General features: G+C 54.9%; 2 protein-coding genes across 2 annotated transcripts in view; both read right to left on the bottom strand.

Moving 5' to 3' along the window:
- Window positions 1-962: 962 nt before the first annotated feature.
- On the bottom strand, window positions 963-4,195 carry btd (biotinidase). Its single transcript, XM_035767668.2, has 6 exons — window positions 3,926-4,195; window positions 3,406-3,555; window positions 2,980-3,146; window positions 2,453-2,630; window positions 1,733-2,371; window positions 963-1,302 (listed from the first exon to the last, which is right to left on the bottom strand). Exons 1-6 carry the CDS (start codon window positions 4,166-4,168, stop codon window positions 1,036-1,038), a joined length of 1,644 nt encoding a protein of 547 aa, XP_035623561.1. The 5' UTR covers window positions 4,169-4,195; the 3' UTR covers window positions 963-1,035.
- A 3,927-nt stretch (window positions 4,196-8,122) lies between these two features.
- The window catches only part of LOC127909908 (SH3 domain-binding protein 5-like), a 32,001-nt gene continuing 17,897 nt past the window's right edge, over window positions 8,123-22,226 (bottom strand). The window contains exons 4-8 of the mRNA XM_052472373.1: window positions 11,470-11,634; window positions 10,563-10,693; window positions 8,906-8,948; window positions 8,597-8,813; window positions 8,123-8,508 (exon numbers count right to left, since the gene is read on the bottom strand). Coding sequence (XP_052328333.1) covers window positions 8,138-8,508; window positions 8,597-8,813; window positions 8,906-8,948; window positions 10,563-10,693; window positions 11,470-11,634 — 927 coding nt within the window. The 3' untranslated portion in view covers window positions 8,123-8,137. The remainder of the gene's footprint in view (window positions 8,509-8,596; window positions 8,814-8,905; window positions 8,949-10,562; window positions 10,694-11,469; window positions 11,635-22,226) is intronic.

Below are 22,226 nucleotides of genomic sequence, written 5' to 3'. Positions count from 1 at the left end.
AGCATTTTCCAAAACGCCTGAAGGTACCACGTTCACAAACAATAGTACGCAAGTATAAACACCATGGGACCACGCAGCCATCATACCGCTCAGGAAGGAGACGCGTTCTGTCTCCTAGAGATGAACGTACTTTGGTGCGAAAAGTGCAAATCAATCCCAGAATAACAGCAAAGGACCTTGTGAAGATGCTGGAGGAAACAGGTACAAAAGTATCTATATCCACATCAAAATGAGTCCTATATCGAAATAACCTTCACTTTTCGCACCAAAGTACGTTCATCTTTACAAGACAGAACGCGTCTTCTTCCTGAGCGGTAGGATGGCTTTGTGGTCCCATGGTGTTTATATTTGCGTACTTTTGTTTGTTCAGATGAACGTGGTACCTTCAGGCATTTGGAAATTGCTCCCAGGATGAACCAGACTTGTGGAGGTCTACAAAAAAATGATGTCAAGCAAAGAGTCACTGAGTTAGAAGGTAGGCCTTGAAATACGTCCACAGGTACACCTCCAGTTGACTCAAATTATGTCAATTAGCCTATCAGAAACTTCTAAAGCCATGGCATCATTTTCTGTAAATTTCCAAGCTGTTTAAAGGCAAAGTCAACTTAGTGTATGTAAACTTCTGACCCACTGGAATTGTGATACAGTGAAATAAACTGTCTGTAAACAATTGTTGGAACATTACTTGTGTCATGCACAAAGTAGACGTCCTAACCGACTTGCCAAAATTAATTTGTTAACTTGAAATTTGTGGAGTGGTTGAAAAATGAGTTTTAATGACTCCAACCTAAGTGTAAGTAAACTTCTAACTTCAACTGTATATATATATTTTTTTAAAGTGAATCACATTTTATTTGGGGTACTCCTGTACCCCAGTTTGGGAATAGCTGCTTTAGATGATACAGAAACGGTACAGAGAACAAAGAGGTTGGAGAACATTTATTTACTTTATTCTCTCTCTCTCTCTCTCTCTCTCTCTCTCTCTCTCTCTCTCTCTCTCTCTCTCTCACACACTTTCACACTCACACACGCACCCTAGTCCTGGTCGTACACCCTGCCGTAGAGACATGCAGTCACCAGTCCGACGGACATCCCTGAGTGTTCCATAGTCACTCGACCATCTGTGGTCTTCTCGATCCGGTCGGGTCCATCTACAACCATGCCACTACCTAGCAATGATGGGTAAACGTAACGCGTTCCAAACTTCCCCTCCAACCGGAAGTCCAGTCTTGACTCTGCCTCCTCCACTTCCTTTCCACAGGAGCTGACCTCTGACCCCGAGCACCGGACCAACGCACACACCTGGAGGGTGAAGGATTAATCATTAATCATTGATACCATGAGACGACTAAGTGAAAAATCTGCCAATGTGCCCTTGAGCAAGGCACTAATTGCTAATTGCATCTGTAAGTAGCTCTGCTAAATTACTAAAACTGAAAGGAACTTGTAGAATGGTAGACTTATATAAAAAAAGATGTAAAACATTGCAAGTATGCACAAGGCAGGATCCCTACCAGTTCCAAATGTAAGCTGTGATCAGAGTTGGGTTCAATTCCATTTCAATTCCAGTCAATTCAGAAAGTAAACCAAATTCCGAATTTTCCTCATGAAGACGCATGAAGAAATGTTGAATTTAAATTTCAGTGTACTTCCTGAATTGACTGGAATTGAAATGTAATTGACCCCAACCCTGGTTGTAATGCATGCATGTAATGTAAATGTTTCTCCCTACCTGCAAGGCGAAGTGTCCGTCAGCCGTGTGATTGCCAGCGAATGCCCCTAGAGCATAGAGCTCCGTATTGCCACCCTGTGGGGACCGTCGGTACTGCAGGTGGCAGCAGAGAGGACCGTCACACACAGTCAGCTGGCCCTCTGAACCATGCAGCAGGACGAAGGAGAATGGGTCACACATCATAGAGGAGATGAAGTGAGAGGGGGATGGGGAGGGATTGGGAGAGAGGATAGGAAGAGAAGCGGAGAGAGGTTCACCCTCACCCTCTCCTCCTATCTCCCCCTGCCCCTTTGCCTCACCCTCTTCTCCTATCTGCCCCTTTGCCTCACCCTGTCCTCCTGTCTCTTCCTGCCCCTTTGCCTGCTTCTGTGTTGCCAGCCAGTCACTGTCCAGTACAGGTATCCTCAACACCAGCAGCTTCCCCTCCTCTGGCTCCCCAGGGTGGTGGAAGGCGTGGTGATAGAGGGAAGTACTAGGGGTGAAGATGCCGCTGCCCGTCATAGCCTTGCTGTCATGCCTGAGGTTAGCCGCCAGCAGAGTGACGTTAGCTCCCAGACTGACCCCTCTCTGGATCTGAACCGCTGTTAGTAGAGGAAGTAGATTCATCCAGGCTGTGGGGAAGATCATCTGTCTGATACCCTGAGAGAGATGAAGACAAACATTAAGACTTTGGATGAATTCATTTGCATCCGTATTGAAACATTGTGCGACTTTGTGTACCTTCTCCAGTAGTGTGACAGTAGGGTCGTGAAACAGGATGTCAAAGCAGGTGAACACTCCAAACCGTCCAGCGAACGGCGTGTCAAAGGTCACCACCTCTAGTCTGGGCGGGGTATCGAATTCCTTCTCGAAGAACAGGTTTTGTTTGTGGTAGCGAGCCGCCAGGGAACCATCAGACCTGCAGTGAATGGGAAAACTACATGTATTTTCATCTATATAACCCAAATCCTTTTGTAAAAATAAAACAATTGTTAATTTAAAAAATATATATTTTTAAGACCTATAGAGACTGGTTGATGGTTGAGAATGGTTGAAAGCTCTTCTTAACAGTAAAGCAAAAACATGATTCCAAGTCACTTCTGTATAACACTAAAAAGCTTTAGGAAATCAATACAAATGCAATATCATGTAATTCCCCGTATTCCAAGAGAAGTTTAGAATACCTGTAGTGCTCCCTGTACAATAAATTATTTTCTCACAGGATCAAGAAACGTGTTTAAAACAGAAACAACCCATTTACCACCAACCTGAAGACGACATCAGTGTTGAACTGCCAGCGCCCATCAGGGGGGCAGGGAGTTTGAGAGGGGTCAAGGTGGGGGTGAGAGGTCAGAGGGCAGGGCTGGAGGTCAGGCATGTTTGCCACCAGGTACAGTTGGTGGTGTCGAGCCATGCAGCTCAAACTCTGGAGGACCTGAGAGAGAACAGGGCAGAACACACATTAAAATTGATGACATTAGACAGGGATGGTGGTAAGTAAATAATATAATATAATATGCCATTTAGCAGACGCTTTTATCCAAAGCGACTTACAGTCATGTGTGCATACATTCTACGTATGGGTGGTCCTGGGAATCGAACCCACTACCCTGGCGTTACAAGCGCCATGCTCTACCAACTGAGCTACAGAAGGACCACTAAGTAAAGGTGTGTGTGCATGTGCGTGTGAATACCTCAGTGTGATTGTGTCTGTCAGGTTGTGTACAGGGGTTCCAGTCCTCAGTCAGTGGGTCAGGGATGGTCTCTAGGTAACCAGAGATGGACAGACGGCTGAAGTTGAACCCATGGATACCGTCTTCTGGAAATACTATGATCTGAGCCCCCTGGAAGAGAGTCAGAGAAAGTGTCTATGTTTGCTTTGGCAATGTATAACACTTTCCATGCCAATGAATCCTTTTAAATTAGAAAGACCGAGACGAGGAGAGAGAGCAAGAGAGTGGGACGTGGAGGTTGTTTCTCTATGTGTGTTGTGATGGAACAGTAACGTGCCAGAAAGGGGTAAATGGAGCTGTAAAGCTGTTAACTCAAGAACTTCAGATTGATGTTTATCCTCCTGGTCAAAGGTGTCTGATCCAGTCCTCTAGAGCTTATCTGCAGGGTGTGCAGGCTTTGTTCCAGCCCTGTATTAACAAATCTAGTTGTATTCATTGAAAGAGAAGACCATCTCCCAGTCCCTCCCACAGATGTACCTACCTGTTCCGCTGCCCGCGCGGCCTGCTCCTCATAGACCTTCAGGTTCCTCATCATGTGCTCGAGCGCCGCGGCCCGAGACAGAGGCACATGCGGCTCTGGGTTCAGAATCACCTTGTGCTCGTAGACTGCGGCCACGTAGGATGGACCGGGAGTCCCCTCTGTCCTGTCCCCAGCCCGGGATAACATTACCGGGGACAGATAGAGAACAGCAACCACCACTGCCAGGAAGACACGGAGGGACATGGCGGAATGACCAGTGCCCAGGAACTTCTGACTTTTTATAGAGGACCAATGAGTACAACGATTTCAATGGTCACAGTCCAAATTCTCAACATTCGTACCTTGAGGCGGGTCATCTCTCCTCATCCTTAGGGTTACAGCAGTTCACAACACACTCTCCATTCGATAACAGTTTTACATACACACACACACAGAATAAAACGTGCACATTCACTCACACACACACACAAACTCAAGGTCACAGCTGGCACAACACACACACAGGCTAATGGCTAACCACCCACAGAGTACATATACACCCACAGAATTACATTCACACACACAAACACAAACATTAATTCTTATAAGTTCTTCCAGAGCCTAAATACACACCCGTTTGGGCCAAGATATTACAAGGACAGACACACTTAGAAAAATACACGATCAGAGTACAGAGTGGTTGAGTAGTTGATGGGGAAAGAAAGGAATTGAGAAGTGCTGATGAAATGGATGGAGCTATGACTGTATTGATGAAATAAAAGAACATGCAGAGAGTGTTATTGAAAATGAATAAACTATGACTTTATTGATGAAATAAAAGAACATGCAGAGTTGTTGAAAATGAATAAACTATGACTTTATTGATGAAATAAACATGTTATGGAAAATACTATGAGAGCTAAAAAAATATATATATTTGGTGAAGTTGGGGTATGTACTGAGTAGAGGAGTTTAGTAGGGGTATTGATGTTCAGTTGGGGAATGATGAGCTGTTATTGAAGACTGCGTTTTTAACCATTATTTTTCTATTATTGTAGTTGTATGATTAGATATTTTTAAATACATATATATATTTGTATTCATTTATTACATGTTTCACCTTTTAGAAACATTTAGAAACTATTGTATTGTTTTATGAAGTTAAGACTACTTTTTCTTGTTATTAAAAGTGTTTCTCATAAAATGATATAGACATAGTGAAGTCCTAAGGTTTAGGTGAAAGCCCAGAGGGTATCTTGAATTTACATTTATAATGCTGGCATGAATTTGATAATAAACTAGAAGTTGAATAAACTTTGCTTTGATGTTCCAAACCTGGAGTCGTCAAAGAGTCATACAAGTTGTTGTCTTATCTAATTCATTTGATCAATTGAGGATTTTGAGATTCTGATTAATTCATCTGAAATCATACATTTTAGAATAAAGGGACATGGTACCAGACTATAGTACTAGGACATTGGTAGGAGTCTGTGAAGGATTTCATCTAGGCCTTGCCAGACAGGAGAGATTATCCTTATAATGTCTAAAGTGAAAGCTCTGACCTGAACAGCAGGAAGCATGTTAGGTTGAGGAGTTAGACAGCATAGGTACTAGGCTCTGGGGATTGCCCGCTAAGGCCCTTATCACCGAGGTTGAGATATAGTTCCTAGCTGTGGCCAGCCTGTTGATTAGGTTGTGCAGCCTCTATCAGGCCTTTAAGGACTGGGACAAGGTGTAACTGACTGATTTGGAATAGGCAGATCCGGGTTGGATTCCGGCCCAGAAAAGGACACACACACAGACAGTGAGTCTCAGAGCTCTGACGCAAGTCACGAGATAACACTGCACCAGCTGAGAGTAGCAGGAAGGAAACACTCTCGCCAGTGTGTGTGTGTGTGTGTGTGTGTGTGTGTGTGTGTGTGTGTGTGTGTGTGTGTGTGTGTGTGTGTGTGTGTGTGTGTGTGTGTGTGTGTGTGTGTGTGTGTGTGTGTGTGTGTGTGTGTGTGTGTGTGTGTGTGTGTGTCAGGTAGTGTTTGTTTACATCCATTAGCATTGAGGGAGAGACACAATGGTGACTTTGGGGTTAAAGTGTGTGAGTGTGTTGGGGGGCAGTTTCCTGTTTGTCTGGCTACAGTGTGTCAGTGTCAGACACACACAGACACACACAGACACACACAGACACACACAATGAAGTGTCAGGACGTGTTTTATTCTAAGAACAGATACATAGTGTAGGTCAGAGACATAGAGCATAAATATAGACTCTCTCTACTGAAGTCAGGCTGTACTCTCCCCATACACCATACAGGAGTCATACACCAACACTACAACTGCACTGAAACAGTCTCTACACACACTGTCGCCCTACCTACCACGCATAGCGACACACACAAACACGCACAACACATAGTAATGGCAAACAACCCCAGTCAGTCTATGTGAGGGAGAAAAACTGCAGTAACAACCCCAGTCAGTCTATGTGAGGGAGAAAAACTGCAGTAACAACCCCAGTCAGTCTATGTGAGGGAGAAAAACTGCAGTAACAACCCCAGTCAGTCTATGTGAGGGAGAAAACTGCAGTAACAACCCCAGTCAGTCTATGTGAGGGAGAAAAACTGCAGTAACAACCCCAGTCAGTCTATGTGAGGCAGAAAAACTGCAGTAACAACCCCAGTCAGTCTATGTGAGGCAGAAAAACTGCAGTAACAACCCCAGTCAGTCTATGTGAGGCAGAAAAACTGCAGTAACAACCCCTTTCAGTCTATGTGAGGGAGAAAAACTGCAGTAACAACCCCAGTCAGTCTATGTGAGGCAGAAAAACTGCAGTAACAACCCCAGTCAGTCTATGTGAGGGAGAAAAACTGCAGTAACAACCCCAGTCAGTCTATGTGAGGAAGAAAAACTGCAGTAACAACCCCATTCAGTCTATGTGAGGGAGAAAAACTGCAGTAACAACCCCAGTCAGTCTATGTGAGGCAGAAAAACTGCAGTAACAACCCCAGTCAGTCTATGTGAGGGAGAAAAACTGCAGTAACAACCCCAGTCAGTCTATGTGAGGGAGAAAAACTGCAGTAACAACCCCAGTCAGTCTATGTGAGGCAGAAAAACTGCAGTAACAACCCCAGTCAGTCTATGTGAGGGAGAAAAACTGCAGTAACAACCCCAGTCAGTCTATGTGAGGGAGAAAAACTGCAGTAACATGCTGTTCCTCTGACACACACACACACACACACACACACACACACACACACACACACACACACACACACACACACACACACACACACACACACACACACACACACACACACGCGTGCGCATGCACTGAGACCACAGTAACCTCTGCCGCTCACACACGTTGTGGGATCAGGGGAGCCGGGGGGCTCAACAGCCATTTTTACATATCTCTCTCCAGGATCATTCCAACATGTCACAATAGTGGAAACTCCCCCCAGCTTACACCAATCAATAGCTTTTAAATCCATGACAGTGATTGTGAAAGTCCACCCTTTTTGGAAGATTGGGACACAGCCATAGCAATGTCTCTTTTACACCCTTCCTTGGTTTGGAGTGTTTTAAGGTGTAGACAATAGACTTGCCTGGCTATGATCCCCCACAATCCCCAAGTTTATTTCCCTTTCCAGGTTATTCCAGATCAGTTCTGGGCAAGATCCAAAATGGCACCCTATTGCCACTATTCCTTATTTCCTATGCATGGAATAGGGTGTGATTTCAGATTTGTCCCTGGAGTGAATAAAACACATTGTAATGTTACTGAAGTTCATAGAAACGCTCAGTTAGAGTTTAGGCTTAAAGGTCATGACTCAAGGGTCAAGGGTAAGAGGTGAAGTTGTCTGTCTGTTAGGCGCTGTTGGTCTGGAGGATGGTAAGGTTGGGAATATGTGTTGTAGTGGCGGAGCTGGAGGTCGTCTTGGGGTCATCTTTGGAGTCGTCGTTCCCAGGATGCAGTGGGTGTGTTATTGTTAGGGTCAGCTTACTTAGACCTGCCTCCAACTTCTGCTCCGCGCCCCTGCTCTGTCCCCTACACACACACACACACACACACACACACACACACACACACACACACACACACACACACACACACACACACACACACACACACACACACACACACACACACACACAGCAGAGTTAAAGGTGAATAAACGTATTTTCTAACATACAATCCTATAAACAGTAGCCCAACAATAATCCAAACAGTTAACACATTTATAGACACAAAGTCACCGGAAAAACACATACACACACACCTCTTTCCTGGTCGCAGTCTGGGGAGGAGGCTCCACTGCACTGAGAGCGTGGACCGAGGAGAGGAGAACCACACCTCCACTCTGGGCTTAGCCAGCCGCCTGGACTGTGTCCCTCCATGGCACTGGGACAGGACGAGGACATAAGGGATGGGCAGGGGGAGAGGTAGGCAGAGGGGGTGGAGAATGAGGAGGAGGGCAGGTCCAGAGGGGTGGAGGGGTAGGGATGGAGAGAAGAGGAGGGCATATCGAGGGGAGTGGAAGTGGAGTGTGTTTTTGTCTCTTCCTCTGATCCACCACAGTTACCGCCTTCATCAAACGTCACAGATGCCACTGGAAAACACACACAAATTAACATACACACAAAGATACACACATTAAAGCCTGGCTGTGTGCACGTATGTGTGTGTGTGACACTCACAGGACAGTCCGTCTGACTCCATCTTGAAGTTGGTGATGTCCTCATTTCCCCCCTCCCCCTCAGCCCCCACGCCCCTCCCTCTGGTTCCCATGGTGATGGAGTGTCGCCGGGAGTGGATCTCCTCGGAGATGGTCTCTAGGTGATGCAGCGTTGTGCGGTAGTCTGCCTTGGCAACGGTCAGCTTGGCCTGAAACTTGTCTACATGTCGTCTTAGTTGCTGAGAGAGAAGAAGAGACATTACAACACAGGGTGTTACAACACACAAACAACTTATTGTGTATCTATGGCAACAATAAACACTGTACATACCTCAAGTTGTAGGTAGTATTTTGCCTTCAGTTCAAAATATGGCCTGCAGTTGGAGAGAGAGCGGGGGAGAGAGAGAGAGCAGGGGAGAGAGAGAGAGCGGGGGGGGAGAGCGGGGGGGAGAGAGAGAGCAGGGGAGAGAGAGAGAGCGGGGAGAGAGAGCGGGGGAGAGAGAGAGAGCAGGGGAGAGAGAGAGAGCGGGGGAGAGAGAGAGCGGGGGAGAGAGAGAGAGCAGGGGAGAGAGAGGGAGGGGGGAGAGAGAGAGAGCGGGGGAGAGAGAGAGCGGGGGAGAGAGAGAGAGCAGGGGAGAGAGAGGGAGCGGGGGAGAGAGAGAGCGGGGGAGAGAGAGAGCGGGGGAGAGAGAGAGAGTGGGGGAGAGAGAGAGGGGGGGAGAGAGAGAGCGGGGGAGAGAGAGAGCAGGGGAGAGAGAGAGAGCAGGGGAGAGAGAGGGAGTGGGGGAGAGAGAGAGAGCAGGGGAGAGAGAGAGCGGGGAGAGAGAGAGAGCAGGGGAGAGAGAGAGAGCGGGGGAGAGAGAGAGCGGGGAGAGAGAGAGAGCGGGGGAGAGAGAGAAAGAGAGGGAGCGGGGAGAGAGAGAGCGGGGGGAGAGAGAGAGAGCGGGGGAGAGAACGGGGGAGAGAGAGAGGCGAGAGAGAGAGAGAGAGAGAGAGAGAGAGAGAGAGAGAGAGAGAGAGAGAGAGAGAAGGCAAGAGAGAGGGAGAAGGTGAGAGAGAGAGAAGGCAAGAGAGAGAGATAGAGAGAGAGAAGGTGAGAGAGAGAGAGAAGACGGACGAGAGAGAGAGAGGGAGAGAGAGAGAGAGAGGGGGAGAGAAAGAAGGCGAGAGAGAGAGAGAGAGAGAGAGAGAGAGAGAGAGAGGGGGGGAGAGAAGGCGAGAGAGAGAGAGAGAGAGAGAGAGAGGGGGAGAGAAGGCGAGAGAGAGAGAGAGAGAGAGAGAGAGAGGGGGGAGAGAGAGAAGGTGAGAGAGAGAGAGAGAGAGAGAGAGAGAGAGAGAGAGAGAGAGAGAGAGAGAGAGAGAGAGGGGGGAGAGAGAGAAGGCGAGAGAGAGAGAGAGAGAGGGGGAGAGAGAGAAGGTGAGAGAGAGAGAGAGAGAGAGAGAGAGAGAGAGAGAGAGAGAGAGAGATTTGAATCACTAGTTCTTTCAGAGCGCTGTATAGTCGTTATAGCAACCATGAACCTCTGGAAAAATAACACTCCGCCTCCAACAGCTGCTACATTCCACAGGCCCTTAAGGGAAACACACACTTCGCCCCCAAACTCACACACACACACTACTCCAACACTCACACATAGTACAAACACACACACACTACCCCCAAAAATCTCAAACACACACATACAATCACACACACATATACCTACACTATGCCGAAACTCATACACAACAGGCACAGGCCTACCGGGCCAACATCTGCAGGCCATCACATTCAGCACAGAGAGGCCCAAGATAGGGGCGGCTGAGTGTGTGTATCGTTCCTTTATCTTCTCAGCTAGTCTTCTTCTACTCCCACATTCCCTCTCCCAGTCCTCTCCTCTACTTTCCTCCCTCTCCCAGTCCTCTCCTCTACTTTCCTCACCCCTCCCTGTCCGCTCCTCTGCTTTCCTCCCTCTCCCCAAAGGACCAAAACACACACACACACACACCTGGACTTGTTGATGGTGCGTTTTAGTTTCTTCTCCAGCTGTCTCATATGACTGATGCAGGCGTTGTAGTGGTTCGCCGTCTTTCGGTGCTCTAATTCGCTACGAGTCCTCGCCGTCTCCGCCTCCATCACCTGCAACAGCCAATAGGGTGGCAGAGTCAGTCTAGCAGTGTCAGTCTTTGGTGTGTGTGCTTTGATCTATTCCACCAAGATCAAGCTACTACTACTACTAATAGTGACGTGCATGCCTCGCCCTGAGGATCAGTCTTTTTCAGACATTCATTTCCTGTGTTTGAGGGGAGCAAAATCTACTTGTCTCTTATATCTTGCTGGATTGATTGCTTTCATTTTACTCTGGCAATTCCTTCCCACTCTTCCATGTGCCATTTGTTTTTCCCCTTAACGTTACAATCGCAGAAACGTTTGTAATGACCTGTCAAACACACTGGTAATGGCTAAAATAGGCTCAGTGGAATACATTGTCATTCCGTTGCATCTATATAAGAACGGAAAAGCTTGGTCGGGGATTTAACGCACCGTCTCTACACTCACATCACAAGAAAGAGAAGAAAGATCACTTTATTTTGGTGGCCGTTTTTTGTGCAATTAAAAAAAGACACGTGAATTCCCACCAAAAACTCCATTCACTATTTTTCTGTGCTAGTAAAATGTTTTTATCTGCAATAATTCCGTCAATATCTGATGTATTTTAAAAATTATTTAGTTCGGAGTATCTTCATCCATTGTCCAACTGTTGTATTTATTAGACTTGTTTTAAAACCTTTTAACAATTTTGATGACCATTGCTACTACAAATGCCTAATCAAGCTAAGCAAGCTAACAAACCCAGTCGGTCACAGTCTGCACACACTGTAGCTTTCCAGGACCAAGAGTGTGTGTTTACCCACCCTGTTGGTGGCGTGGTTGAGCATCTCCTGCCAGGCTGAATCAAACTGTCTGCTGTCCTCCTCCAGGAGTCTCTCCTCTGCCAGGGCGATGGTCTCTTTAGCCGCCCCCAGGATCTCCACCGCCCTCTGAAACTCCCCCGTCACCCTCTGGGCCTCCAGCTGGGCCTGGGGGGGTAATGAATGCTTTAACCTACTTTAATGATTACCTGAATACTTTATTTAAAGGGAAATCTACTTTGCACGATCCCTCTTGCAAAAATAGGTTTCTAACCTTCTGGTTATTATTCCTGGTTAAATAATGGTTATATAAAAAACAGACAGGACGAGGAGGAGAGGGGACGATGGTGGAGAGGAGAGGGGATGGTGGTGGGGAGGAGAGGGGACGATGGTGGGGAGGAGAGGGGACGATGGTGGGGAGGAGAGGGGATGATGGTGGGGAGGAGAGGGGACGATGGTGGGGAGGAGAGGGGACGATGGTGGGGAGGAGAGGGGACGATGGTGGGGAGGAGAGGGGACGATGGTGGAGAGGAGAGGGGACGATGGTGGGGAGGAGAGGGGACGATGGTGGGGAGGAGAGGGGACGATGGTGGGGAGGAGAGGGGACGATGGTGGAGAGGAGAGGGGACGATGGTGGGGAGGAGAGGGGATGGTGGTGGGGAGGAGAGGGGACGATGGTGGAGAGGAGAGGGGACGATGGTGGGGAGGAGAGGGGACGGTGGTGGAGAGGAGAGGGGATGATGGTGGTGGAGAGGAGAGGGGACGATGGTGGAGAGGAGAGGGGACGATGGTGGGGAGGAGAGGGGACGATGGTGGGGAGGAGAGGGGACGATGGTGGTGGAGAGGAGAGGGGACAATGGTGGGGAGGAGAGGGGACGATGGTGGAGAGGAGAGGGGATGGTGGTGGGGAGGAGAGGGGACGATGGTGGGGAGGAGAGGGATGGTGGTGGGGAGGAGAGGGAACGATGGTGAGGAGGAGAGGGATGGTGGTGGGGAGGAGAGGGGATGGTGGTGGGGGAGGAGAGGGAACGATGGTGGGGAGGAGAGGGGACGATGGTGGGGAGGAGAGGGGATGGTGGTGGGGAGGAGAGGGAACGATGGTGAGGAGGAGAGGGGACGATGGTGGGGAGGAGAGGGGATGGTGGTGGGGAGGAGAGGGGACGATGGTGGGGAGGAGAGGGGATGATGGTGGGGAGGAGAGGGGATGATGGTGGGGAGGAGAGGGGATGATGGTGGGGAGGAGAGGGGACGATGGTGGGGAGGAGAGGAATGATGGTGGGGAGGAGAGGGGACGATGGTGGGGAGGAGAGGGGATGGTGGTGGGGAGGAGAGGGGACGATGGTGGGGAGGAGAGGGGACGATGGTGGGGAGGAGAGGGGATGATGGTGGGGAGGAGAGGGGACGATGGTGGGGAGGAGAGGGGATGGTTGTGGGGAGGAGAGGGGACGATGGTGGGGAGGAGAGGGAACGATGGTGGGGAGGAGAGGGGACGATGGTGGGGAGGAGAGGGGACGATGGTGGGGAGGAGAGGGGATGGTGGTGGGGAGGAGAGGGGACGATGGTGGGGAGGAGAGGGGATGGTGGTGGGGAGGAGAGGGGATGGTTGTGGGGAGGAGAGGGGACGATGGTGGGGAGGAGAGGGGACGATGGTGGGGAGGAGAGGGAACGATGGTGGGGAGGAGAGGGGACGATGGTGGGGAGGAGAGGGACGATGGTGGGGAGGAGAGGGGATGGTTGTGGGGAGGAGAGGGGACGATGGTGGGGAGGAGAGGGGATGATGGTGGGGAGGAGAGGGGATGGTGGTGGGGAGGAGAGGGGACGATGGTGGGGAGGAGAGGGAATGATGGTGGGGAGGAGAGGGAATGATGGTGGGGAGGAGAGGGAATGATGGTGGGGAGGAGAGGGGACGATGGTGGGGAGGAGAGGGAATGATGGTGGGGAGGAGAGGGAATGATGGTGGGGAGGAGAGGGACGATGGTGGGGAGGAGAGGGACGATGGTGGGGAGGAAAGGGGACGATGGTGGGGAGGAGAGGGACGATGGTGGGGAGGAGAGGGGACGGTGGTGGGGAGGAGAGGGATGATGGTGGGGAGGAGAGGGGAAGGTGGTGGGGAGGAGAGGAGATGATGGTGGGGAGGAGAGGGAATGATGGTGGGGAGGAGAGGGAATGATGGTGGGGAGGAGAGGGAATGATGGTGGGGAGGAGAGGGAATGATGGTGGGGAGGAGAGGGACGATGGTGGGGAGGAGAGGGGACGATGGTGGGGAGGAAAGGGGACGATGGTGGGGAGGAGAGGGGACGATGGTGGGGAGGAGAGGGGACGGTGGTGGGGAGGAGAGGGGATGATGGTGGGGAGGAGAGGGGAAGGTGGTGGGGAGGAGAGGAGATGATGGTGGGGAGGAGAGGGAATGATGGTGGGGAGGAGAGGGAATGATGGTGGGGAGGAGAGGGGACGATGGTGGGGAGGAGAGGGGACGATGGTGGGGAGGAGAGGGGACGATGGTGGGGAGGAGAGGGGACGATGGTGGGGAGGAGAGGGGACGATGGTGGGGAGGAGAGGGGATGATGGTGGGGAGGAGAGGGGATGGTGGTGGGGAGGAGAGGGGATGATGGTGGGGAGGAGAGGGGATGTTGGTGGGGAGGAGAGGGGACGGTGGTGGGGAGGAGAGGGGACGATGGTGGGGAGGAGAGGGGACGATGGTGGGGAGGAGAGGGGACGATGGTGGGGAGGAGAGGGGACGATGGTGGGGAGGAGAGGGGACGATGGTGGGGAGGAGAGGGGACGGTGGTGGGGAGGAGAGGGGATGATGGTGGGGAGGAGAGGGGACGATGGTGGGGAGGAGAGGGGACGGTGGTGGGGAGGAGAGGGGATGATGGTGGGGAGGAGAGGGGAAGGTGGTGGGGAGGAGAGGAGAGATGATGGTGGGGAGGAGAGGGGACGGTGGTGGGGAGGAGAGGGGACGATGGTGGGGAGGAGAGGGGATGATGGTGGGGAGGAGAGGGGATGGTGGTGGGGAGGAGAGGGGACGGTGGTGGGGAGGAGAGGGGACGATGGTGGGGAGGAGAGGGGACGGTGGTGGGGAGGAGAGGGGATGGTGGTGGGGAGGAGAGGGATGGTGGTGGGGAGGAGAGGGATGTTGGTGGGGAGGAGAGGGACGGTGGTGGGGAGGAGAGGGACGATGGTGGGGAGGAGAGGGACGATGGGGGGAGGAGAGGGGACGTTGGTGGGGAGGAGAGGGGACGATGGTGGGGAGGAGAGGGGATGATGGTGGGGAGGAGAGGGGATGTTGGTGGGGAGGAGAGGGGACGGTGGTGGGGAGGAGAGGGGACGATGGTGGGGAGGAGGGATGGTGGTGGGGAGGAGAGGGGACGATGGTGGGGAGGAGAGGGGATGGTGGTGGGGAGGAGAGGGGATGGTGGTGGAGAGGAGAGGGAACAATGGTGTGGAGGAGAGGGGACGATGGGGGAGGAGAGGGGACGATGGTGGGGAGGAGAGGGGACGATGGTGGAGAGGAGAGGAACGATGGTGGGGAGGAGAGGGGACGATGGGGGAGGAGAGGGGGACGATGGTGGGGAGGAGAGGGACGATGGTGGGGAGGAGAGGGGATGGTGGTGGGAGGAGAGGGGATGGTGGTGGAGAGGAGAGGGAACAATGGTGTGGAGGAGAGGGGACGATGGGGGGAGGAGAGGGGACGATGGTGGGGAGGAGAGGGGACGATGGTGGAGAGGAGAGGGAACGATGGTGGGGAGGAGAGGGACGATGGGGGAGGAGAGGGGACGATGGTGGGGAGGAGAGGGACGATGGGGGAGGAGAGGGGACGATGGTGGGGAGGAGAGGGATGGTGGTGGGGAGGAGAGGGGATGGTGGTGGGGAGGAGAGGGGATGGTGGTGGGGAGGAGAGGGAGTGGTGGTGGGGAGGAGAGGGGATGGTGGTGGGGAGGAGAGGGGATGGTGGTGGGGAGGAGAGGGGGTGGTGGTGGGGAGGAGAGGGGATGATGGTGGGGAGGAGAGGGGATGGTGGTGGGGAGGAGAGGGGACGATGGTGGGGAGGAGGGGGACGATGGTGGGGAGGAGAGGGACGATGGTGGGGAGGAGAGGGGATGATGGTGGGGAGGAGAGGGGATGGTGGTGGGGAGGAGAGGGGATGATGGTGGGGAGGAGAGGGGATGTTGGTGGGGAGGAGAGGGAACGATGGTGGGGAGGAGAGGGACGATGGTGGGGAGGAGAGGGAACGATGGTGGGGAGGAGAGGGGACGATGGGGGGGAGGAGAGGGACGATGGTGGGGAGGAGAGGGGACGATGGTGGGGAGGAGAGGGACGATGGTGGGGAGGAGAGGGACGATGGTGGGGAGGAGAGGGACGGTGGTGGGGAGGAGAGGGGATGATGGTGGGGAGGAGAGGGATGATGGTGGGGAGGAGAGGGATGGTGGTGGGGAGGAGAGGGGACGATGGTGGGGAGGAGGGGGACGATGGTGGGGAGGAGAGGGGATGGTTGGGGGAGGAGAGGGGACGATGGTGGGGAGGAGAGGGATGGTGGTGGGGAGGAGAGGGGATGGTTGTGGGGAGGAGAGGGACGATTGTGGGGAGGAGAGGGAACGATGGTGGGGAGGAGAGGGAACGATGGTGGGGAGGAGAGGGGACGATGGTGGGGAGGAGAGGGGACGATGGTGGGGAGGAGAGGGATGGTTGTGGGGAGGAGAGGGACGATGGTGGGGAGGAGAGGGAATGATGGTGGGGAGGAGAGGGATGGTGGTGGGGAGGAGAGGGGACGATGGTGGGGAGGAGAGGGAATGATGGTGGGGAGGAGAGGAATGATGGTGGGGAGGAGAGGGAATGATGGTGGGGAGGAGAGGGGACGATGGTGGGGAGGAGAGGGAATGATGGTGGGGAGGAGAGGGAATGATGGTGGGGAGGAGAGGGGACGATGGTGGGGAGGAGAGGGGACGATGGTGGGGAGGAAAGGGGACGATGGTGGGGAGGAGAGGGGACGATGGTGGGGAGGAGAGGGACGGTGGTGGGGAGGAGAGGGGATGATGGTGGGGAGGAGAGGGAAGGTGGTGGGGAGGAGAGGAGATGATGGTGGGGAGGAGAGGGAATGATGGTGGGGAGGAGAGGGAATGATGGTGGGGAGGAGAGGGAATGATGGTGGGGAGGAGAGGGAATGATGGTGGGGAGGAGAGGGGACGATGGTGGGGAGGAGAGGGGACGATGGTGGGGAGGAAAGGGGACGATGGTGGGGAGGAGAGGGGACGATGGTGGGGAGGAGAGGGGACGGTGGTGGGGAGGAGAGGGATGATGGTGGGGAGGAGAGGGGAAGGTGGTGGGGAGGAGAGGAGATGATGGTGGGGAGGAGAGGGAATGATGGTGGGGAGGAGAGGAATGATGGTGGGGAGGAGAGGGACGATGGTGGGGAGGAGAGGGACGATGGTGGGGAGGAAAGGGGACGATGGTGGGGAGGAGAGGGGACGATGGTGGGGAGGAGAGGGGACGGTGGTGGGGAGGAGAGGGATGATGGTGGGGAGGAGAGGGAAGGTGGTGGGGAGGAGAGGAGATGATGGTGGGGAGGAGAGGGATGTTGGTGGGGAGGAGAGGGGACGGTGGTGGGGAGGAGAGGGGACGATGGTGGGGAGGAGAGGGGACGATGGTGGGGGAGGAGAGGGGACGATGGTGGGGAGGAAAGGGGACGATGGTGGGGAGGAGAGGGGACGATGGTGGGGAGGAGAGGGGACGGTGGTGGGGAGGAGAGGGATGATGGTGGGGAGGAGAGGGGACGATGGTGGGGAGGAGAGGGGACGGTGGTGGGGAGGAGAGGGGATGATGGTGGGGAGGAGAGGGGAAGGTGGTGGGGAGGAGAGGAGATGATGGTGGGGGAGGAGGGGACGGTTGTGGGGAGGAGAGGGACGATGGTGGGGAGGAGAGGGGATGATGGTGGGGAGGAGAGGGGATGTTGGTGGGGGAGGAGAGGGGACGGTGGTGGGGAGGAGAGGGGACGATGGTGGGGAGGAGAGGGACGGTGGTGGGGAGGAGAGGGATGGTGGTGGGGAGGAGAGGATGGTGGTGGGGAGGAGAGGGGATGGGGTCGGGGGAGGGGGATGGGGTCGGGAGGAGAGGGGATGATGGTGGGGAGGAGAGGGGACGGTGGTGGGGAGGAGAGGGGATGATGGTGGGGAGGAAAGGGAGGGGGAGGAAAGTAGAGGAGAGGACTGGGAGAGGGAGGAAAGCAGAGGAGAGGACTGGGAGGGGGAGGAAAGCAGAGGAGAGGACTGGGAGGGGGAGGAAAGCAGAGGAGAGGACTGGGAGGGGGAGGAAAGCAGAGGAGAGGACTGGGAGGGGGAGGAAAGCAGAGGAGAGGACTGGGAGGGGGAAGCAGAGGAGAGGACTGGGAGGGGGAGGAAAGCAGAGGAGAGGACTGGGAGGGGGGAGGAAAGCAGAGGAGAGGACTGGGAGGGGGAGGAAAGTAGAGGAGAGGACAGGGAGGGGGGAGGAAAGTAGAGGAGAGGACTGGGAGAGGGAGGAAAGCAGAGGAGAGGACAGGGAGGGGGGAGGAAAGTAGAGGAGAGGACTGGGAGGGGGAGGAAAGTAGAGGAGAGGACTGGCAGAGGGAGGAAAGTAGAGGAGAGGACAGGGAGGGGGGAGGAAAGTAGAGGAGAGGACTGGCAGAGGGAGGAAAGTAGAGGAGAGGACTGGGAGGGGGAAGCAGAGGAGAGGACAGGGAGAGGGAGGAAAGCAGAGGAGAGGACTGGGAGAGGGAGGAAAGCAGAGGAGAGGACTGGGAGGAGGAGGAGAGCAGAGGAGAGGACTGGGAGGGGGAGGAGAGCAGAGGAGACGAGAGGGAGGGGGAGGAAAGCAGAGGAGAGGACTGGGAGGGGGAGGAAAGCAGAGGAGAGGACTGGGAGGCGGGAGGAAAGTAGACGAGAGGAGAGGGAGGGGGGAGGAAAGCAGAGGAGAGGACTGGGAGGGGGAGGAAAGCAGAGGAGAGGACTGGGAGGGGAGGAAAGCAGAGGAGAGGACTGGGAGGGGGAGGAAAGCAGAGGAGAGGACTGGGAGGGGGAGGAAAGCAGAGGAGAGGACTGGGAGAGGGAGGAAAGCAGAGGAGAGGACTGGGAGGAGGAGGAGAGCAGAGGAGAGGACTGGGAGGGGGAGGAGAGCAGAGGAGAGGAGAGGGAGGGGGAGGAAAGCAGAGGAGAGGACTGGGAGGGGGGGAGGAAAGCAGAGGAGAGGACTGGGAGGCGGGAGGAAAGTAGAGGAGAGGAGAGGGAGGGGGAGGAAAGCAGAGGAGAGGACTGGGAGAGGGAGGAAAGCAGAGGAGAGGACTGGGAGGAGGAGGAAAGCAGAGGAGAGGACTGGGAGGGGGAGGAAAGCAGAGGAGAGGACTGGGAGGGGGAGGAGAGCAGGGGAGAGGACTGGGAGGGGGAGGAAAGCAGAGGAGAGGACTGGGAGGGGGAGGAAAGCAGAGGAGAGGACTGGGAGGGGGAGGAAAGCAGAGGAGAGGACTGGGAGGGGGAGGAAAGCAGAGGAGAGGACTGGGAGGGGGAGGAAAGCAGAGGAGAGGACTGGGAGGGGGAGGAAAGCAGAGGAGAGGACTGGGAGGGGGGAGGAAAGCAGAGGAGAGGACTGGGAGGGGGAGGAAAGCAGAGGAGAGGACTGGGAGGGGGGAATAAAGTAGAGGAGAGGACTGGGAGGGGGAAGAAAGTAGAGGAGAGGACAGGGAGGGGGAGGAAAGTAGAGGAGAGGACTGGCAGAGGGAGGAAAGTAGAGGAGAGGACTGGGAGGGGGAAGCAGAGGAGAGGACAGGGAGGGGGAAGCAGAGGAGAGGACTGGGAGGGGGAGGAGAGCAGGGAGAGGACTGGGAGGGGGAGGAAAGCAGAGGAGAGGACTGGGAGGGGAGGAAAGCAGAGGAGAGGACTGGGAGGGGGAGGAAAGCAGAGGAGAGGACTGGGAGGGGGGAGGAAAGCAGAGGAGAGGACTGGGAGGGGAGGAAAGCAGAGGAGAGGACTGGGAGGGGGAATAAAGTAGAGGAGAGGACAGGGAGGGGGAGGAAAGCAGAGGAGAGGACTGGGAGGGGAGGAAAGCAGAGGAGACGACTGGGAGGGGGAGGAAAGCAGAGGAGAGGACTGGGAGGGGGAGGAAAGTAGAGGAGAGGACTGGGAGGGGGAGGAAAGTAGAGGAGAGGACTGGGAGGGGGAATAAAGCAGAGGAGAGGACTGGGAGGGGGGAGGAAAGTAGAGGAGAGGACTGGGAGGGGGAATAAAGTAGAGGAGAGGACAGGGAGGGGGAGGAAAGCAGAGGAGACGACTGGGAGGGGGAGGAAAGCAGAGGAGAGGACTGGGAGGGGGAGGAAAGTAGAGGAGAGGACTGGGAGGGGAGGAAAGTAGAGGAGAGGACTGGGAGGGGGAATAAAGTAGAGGAGAGGACAGGGAGGGGGAGGAAAGTAGAGGAGAGGACTGGCAGAGGGAGGAAAGTAGAGGAGAGGACTGGGAGGGGAAGCAGAGGAGAGGACAGGGAGGGGGAAGCAGAGGAGAGGACTGGGAGGGGGGAGGAAAGCAGAGGAGAGGACTGGGAGGGGGGAGGAAAGCAGAGGAGAGGACAGGGAGAGGGAGGAAAGCAGAGGAGAGGACAGGGAGGGGGAGGAAAGTAGAGGAGAGGACAGGGAGGGGGAGGAAAGTAGAGGAGAGGACAGGGAGAGGGAGGAAAGCAGAGGAGAGGACAGGGAGGCGGAGGAAAGTAGAGGAGAGGACAGGGAGAGGGAGGAAAGCAGAGGAGAGGACTGGGAGGGGGAAGCAGAGGAGAGGACTGGGAGGGGGAAGCAGAGGAGAGGACAGGGAGAGAAAGGAAAGTAGAGGAGAGGACAGGGACAGGGAGGAAAGCAGAGGAGAGGACTGGGAGGGGAAGCAGAGGAGAGGACTGGGAGGGGGAAGCAGAGGAGAGGACAGGGAGAGGGAGGAAAGCAGAGGAGAGGACAGGCAGAGGGAGGAAAGCAGAGGAGAGGACTGGGAGGGGTGAGGAAAGTAGAGGAGAGGACTGGGAGAGGGAGGAAAGTAGAGGAGAGGACAGGGAGAGGGAGGAAAGCAGAGGAGAGGACAGGGAGGGGGGAGGAAAGTAGGGGAGAGGACAGGGAGAGGGAGGAAAGGGGAGGACTGGGAGGGGGAAGCAGAGGAGAGGACTGGGAGGGGGAAGCAGAGGAGAGGACAGGCAGAGGGAGGAAAGCAGAGGAGAGGACTGGGAGGGGAGGAAAGTAGAGGAGAGGACAGGGAGAGGGAGGAAAGCAGAGGAGAGGACAGGGAGGGGGAGGAAAGTAGGGGAGAGGACAGGGAGAGGGAGGAAAGCAGAGGAGAGGACAGGCAGAGGGAGGAAAGCAGAGGAGAGGACTGGGAGGGGTGAGGAAAGTAAAGGAGAGGACTGGGAGAGGGAGGAAAGTAGAGGAGAGGACAGGGAGAGGGAGGAAAGCAGAGGAGAGGACAGGGAGGGGGGGGCAGAGGAGAGGACAGGGAGAGGGAGGAAAGCAGAGGAGAGGACAGGGAGGGGTGAGGAAAGTAGAGGAGAGGACTGGGAGAGGGAGGAAAGTAGAGGAGAGGACAGGGAGGGGGAGGAAAGCAGAGGAGAGGACAGGGAGGGGGAAGCAGAGGAGAGGACTGGGAGGGGGAAGCAGAGGAGAGGACAGGGAGAGGGAGGAAAGTAGAGGAGAGGACAGGGAGAGGGAGGAAAGCAGAGGAGAGGACTGGGAGGGGGAAGCAGAGGAGAGGACAGGGAGAGGGAGGAAAGCAGAGGAGAGGACAGGCAGAGGGAGGAAAGCAGAGGAGAGGACTGGGAGGGGTGAGGAAAGTAGAGGAGAGGACTGGGAGAGGGAGGAAAGTAGAGGAGAGGACAGGGAGAGGGAGGAAAGCAGAGGAGAGGACAGGGAGGGGGGAGGAAAGTAGGGGAGAGGACAGGGAGAGGGAGGAAAGGAGAGGACTGGGAGGGGGAAGCAGAGGAGAGGACTGGGAGGGGGAAGCAGAGGAGAGGACTGGGAGGGGTGAGGAAAGTAGAGGAGAGGACTGGGAGAGGGAGGAAAGTAGAGGAGAGGACAGGGAGAGGGAGGAAAGCAGAGGAGAGGACAGGGAGGGGGAGGAAAGTAGGGGAGAGGACAGGGAGAGGGAGGAAAGGAGAGGACTGGGAGGGGGAAGCAGAGGAGAGAGGACTGGGAGGGGGAAGCAGAGGAGAGGACTGGGAGGGGTGAGGAAAGTAGAGGAGAGGACTGGGAGAGGGAGGAAAGTAGAGGAGAGGACAGGGAGAGGGAGGAAAGCAGAGGAGAGGACAGGGAGGGGGGAGGAAAGTAGGGGAGAGGACAGGGAGAGGGAGGAAAGCAGAGGAGAGGACAGGCAGAGGGAGGAAAGCAGAGGAGAGGACTGGGAGGGGTGAGGAAAGTAAAGGAGAGGACTGGGAGAGGGAGGAAAGTAGAGGAGAGGACAGGGAGAGGGAGGAAAGCAGAGGAGAGGACAGGGAGGGGGGGGTAGAGGAGAGGACAGGGAGAGGGAGGAAAGCAGAGGAGAGGACAGGGAGGGGTGAGGAAAGTAGAGGAGAGGACTGGGAGAGGGAGGAAAGTAGAGGAGAGGACAGGGAGAGGGAGGAAAGCAGAGGAGAGGACAGGGAGGGGGAAGCAGAGGAGAGGACTGGGAGGGGGAAGCAGAGGAGAGGACAGGGAGAGGGAGGAAAGTAGAGGAGAGGACAGGGAGAGGGAGGAAAGCAGAGGAGAGGACTGGGAGGGGGAAGCAGAGGAGAGG

The sequence above is a fragment of the Oncorhynchus keta genome, chromosome 20 (genome assembly GCF_023373465.1).
Source record: "Oncorhynchus keta strain PuntledgeMale-10-30-2019 chromosome 20, Oket_V2, whole genome shotgun sequence".
NCBI classification, from domain to species: Eukaryota; Metazoa; Chordata; class Actinopteri; order Salmoniformes; family Salmonidae; genus Oncorhynchus; species Oncorhynchus keta.
This window is presented reverse-complemented; position numbering and strand designations above follow the sequence as displayed.